The 4,196-nt window shown below is 43.6% G+C and overlaps 1 protein-coding gene across 3 annotated transcripts in view; it reads left to right on the plus strand.

Annotated features, from left to right (window-relative positions):
* The window catches only part of MYLK (myosin light chain kinase), a 286,443-nt gene that overhangs the window by 207,637 nt on the left and 74,610 nt on the right, over window positions 1–4,196 (plus strand). For all 3 annotated transcript variants that reach the window (XM_019522572.1, XM_019522573.1, XM_019522574.1), the window contains one exon: window positions 465–618. In XM_019522572.1, the coding sequence (XP_019378117.1) occupies window positions 465–618 (154 nt within the window). The remainder of the gene's footprint in view (window positions 1–464; window positions 619–4,196) is intronic.

Raw genomic sequence — 4,196 nt, forward strand, 5'->3', positions numbered from 1 at the left:
TGGGTCGCCAACTGGCTGGAGGGCCGCACCCAGAGAGTGGTAGTGGATGGGTCATTTTCAACCTAGAGGGATGTGGCCTGTGGGGGTGGTGCAAAGCATTCTAGGATCTTGGGGGTCTGTGAGTTAACTTGAATCTGAAGGGGACCTAGGACAGAATTTCAATAAACTGACTTAACCTAAATCAGTGAAGTCTGATAGTACATCCATCCAGGTTTGTCTTAAACCAGTTTCAGCCATTTTGAAAGCAGTTCATGTGCACTGAGCTTCTGTTGTGTTACAGATTTGAACCAGTGTCTGATCCCTTGTACTGGTTTACATGTAATTTCTGTCCCTAGCCTTTATGGCATCAACTACAGACATCTTTTGATAATGTAATTAACCTAATTGTGGGCTCCTTCCTGTAAGAGAGGCGAAGACCACCGCTTGTGATAGCTCTTTGATGATCTTTCTGTTTAATTTGGCAGATTCAAGAAAATGAGTACATCAAAATTGAGAATGCTGAAAACAGCAGCAAGCTAACAATCTCCTCAACAAAGCAAGAGCACTGTGGGTGCTACACGCTAGTGGTAGAGAACAAAGTAGGCAGCAGACAAGCGCAAGTCAACCTCACCGTTGTCGGTAAGTGCATGATGAGGATTGAGTTGTATGCATATGGAAACCATTCAATGAATGCTAAAAAAAAGAGAAGGCAAAAGCAAACAAACAGACAAAATATAGATATATGAATGAGCCAGATCCTGAGCTTGTATAAATCAACATAGCTGATGTCAGGAGAACTAAGTCAGTTTGTATGAGCTAGTGATCTAACCTGTTAGACAACAGGTGAGCTGACCTGTTAGACAATAACACATTTTCCTTTATTTTAATTTGGAGAATATTCTAACCTGAGGAGTGCAAAATAACTCCTTTTTCTAAACTCATGTTGCATGTTCTGTATAGACAACATCCCAGCCATCCCTCTCCCATTAATCATTTGTATTGCATAGATATACACTAGACTCTTGAGTTTGGGAAATGATCAAGTCTGAAGGGTTCATGTGGTCTGTAGTGCTGCAGATTGCAACACAGGAAATTCCATGGGTTTTGATTAATCTGATGTTACTATATTATCACTGTTGCTTTATGGAGAAGGGAGGAATGGGTAGGTATACCGTCTTGCTGGGATACAGATTTACATGCAGGCAGTGGAAGGTTTTCTATATGCATATATGTGAAAAGTTGAGAGAGAATCATGTTTAAGGCTTTGAAAAGGTGGTTGTGTTCTGAAAAGCATCGTGGAAAGGAATTATTTTGTGGCCCTTAATTACTGCCTCCAGGGGTATGTCTTTGCAATGTTAAACTAGAGCAGGGGCGGGCAATTATTTTGCGTGAAGGGCCGCTTACTGAGTTTTGGCAAGCCATCGAGGGCCAGATGATAGGCAGTCAGGGGCAGATAAATATTAATTTTCTAAATTTTTAGGGGCCCCGCAGGCCGGATAGAATGGCCTGGTGGGCCGCATCCTGAACTAATGTGGTGCAGTCATACACAAGCTACGACAAGCACCAGAGCAATCTGGTTGCAGTCACATGGAGCTCTGCATGCACTAATACAGCTGCGAAGAAGCATAGATATACTCTGAAGGACTTCAGAAGAAAACTAGGCATTTTACATGTTACATTCAGTTAACTTGCTAGTCTGGTCTCTTCTAATCTGTTTGTTGCTGAAGTAATGGTGATTGTACTAGCCAAATTATATCCCCAGTTATTCATTGCCTATAGGGGGATGTATCAACGTAAGAGTGGAAGCTAGAATTTGTTGGTGCCATTGCAATGTAGTTAGCCTTTCTGTAACTGCTGCATGAGCCGAAATAAAATCCACCATAATTGCATTGGCTCAGCAACCTAAAGAGAAGAGACTAGTAGAAGGCAACCAGTTTTGCCATTTAAAGAAATGTAGGTATAAAGCTCTATTAAAGTCCATGACAAAACACCCATTAACTATATATTTGGACCAGGATTTCACCTCCTCAAGACAAATGCTGATTTAATTAATAGAGTAAGCTCTGTTCACATACGGCATCCTGTGAAAAGAGAATACTCACCAGTCATATGCATCTGTTTGTATTTATGCAAAGAGACCTCTTGACCATTTAAATATATTTCTATTGCCTAATTACATTTGAAAGACTGAGCAGACGAGTGCAGCTATCAAGTCAACTCCAGTAGGGTCTACGATTCAGTGCTGCTGTTATTCTGTGAACCTTATGTGCATGTGCTGTAAGTAGCTGTGGTAGAGCCTGAGTGAATTGATTTGTAATTCAGAAGTTGCTGACAAACTTGAGTTCTTCAGCCTTTTAAAACTGCCTCTCAATCTCCCCTTCACTAACTATGTGGTTAGCAGAAAAGGTGAAAGGGATTACTGGCATTCCCAGAGAGGCCTTGGTAACTTTACGGTTGAGTTTTCCATGTGTTGTTGGTGACACACCAAGGGATTCCAGCTGAAAAGAATATAATGACTCTTGCCAGTTCTCCAAGAGTCAGCTAGGGACCCACTAAATGCAGAACTGCATTGGGCATGTTGGACGTGTTGCCGTCAAGTTTCGAGTGTGCTGGATGGGCCACCCTGTATACAAGCACCCAGACTGCTGAGTGGGGAAAGGCAACAAGGTGCTTTTATACCTCTTGGGTCCACAGGGTCTGATCACATGGCAGAGACCAGTTTCTGGTCTCTGCCAGCACCTTCTGATTACTTGCTGTGTAAAGGGAATAGCATAACCCTGGCTTCCATGTCTAGCCTGCACCAGACAGAGCACAATTTCATGCACCCCTAAGCAATAGATCCACCATGCAAACCCCAAGAGCCAAGTTCTTCCATAAGGTTCCAGTCCAAGTACGTCCATTCCCTTTACTTCCTCCAGCATATAGGCAGAGCCTTCCTCCCCTCCTGCCTTCACTGAGAAGTTATGGAGTGGCTGCAATACAAAGCCCTAGGGCTTGCTATCAGCTTTCTTTGCCTCCACTATTTAAAAGAAGACAGAGTGAACTTAGCATGAGCTGCCTCCTTAGCCAGTTGCAAATTAAGAACACATCTGGTGGACCAAATGTTTGGGTTTTGGATGTACTAGAGGTGGTCTAGAGTGCCTGTTCTCCTGCAGGAGTGACCAGGAGTGACCTGGGGCTTATCTCCTCTGTGAGAGCTGGCAAACTTGTCTCTGAATACTAATGGATATGTGGTATTTGGTAAAAGGCAAAATGAAATTAGTAAAGAAGCACTATAGTGATATTGGTGTCTAGATTTTTAGACAACTAGCCACTATATGGGTGATAGAGACAACTTTACATCCATATGTACAGCTCCTCATACAAAAGGATCCAATAAACACTTTGCACATTATAGACTGAGGAAACTGCTGAATTGCAGCCACTTCTGGGGTAGGAATAGTAAAAAGTAGTAAAAACAGCACGCAGCACAGTGGAGAAGGAAAAATTTTGGCCAAAGGCACTAGACCAGCAGTGTCATGGGAGATTTAAGGTCATGCAGAAGCACGTTTTTTTAAGCTCTTGCCAAAAACCCCTGTACACAGTAAAGTGCAGCGTTGCTGAGTCCTCAACAGAATGGCGAAGGACTGAATTCATCTTGTCAGGATTCATATTGGAGATGACCTTGCTGAGGTTCAGCCAGGTTGGACCTTAGCTAGACTCAGGCTTTGCATTGAGTTGAGCCTAAATCTTAGACCAGGAGTTGCAGCGGGGTATAAAAGCTGTAGGCGTTTTCTATAAATAGCAATGTTGTTTTTCATTAATATTTGGATAAAAAGAAGAGAATATCCCTGTGTGTTATCCCCACTGATGAATCTGGCTCCCATGATACTGAGGCAATTGGCTGAGGTCATTGCAGGACCCCTGGCATGGCTTTATGAGCACTCGTGGTGCTCTGGTGTGGTGCCAGAGGACTGGAAGAGGGCCAACGTGGTTCCCATCTTCAAAAAAGGGAGGAAGGAGGACCCGGGAAACTATAGGCCAGTTAATCTTACCTCGATCCTGGGTAATCTTTTTGAGAAAGTTATTCTGGCACATAGCCACGAGGGGCCAGCGGGGGAGATTTTGCTTAGGGGCAATCAACACGGGTTCATTAGCGGCAGGTCCTGTCAGACCAACCCGGTGCCTTCTATGACCAGGTCACCAAATCATTAGACGCAGGGGTAGCAGTGGACATA

Source organism: Gavialis gangeticus, unplaced genomic scaffold (assembly GCF_001723915.1).
Source record: "Gavialis gangeticus isolate Ggan-Ray unplaced genomic scaffold, GavGan_comp1, whole genome shotgun sequence".
Classification (NCBI taxonomy): domain Eukaryota; kingdom Metazoa; phylum Chordata; order Crocodylia; family Gavialidae; genus Gavialis; species Gavialis gangeticus.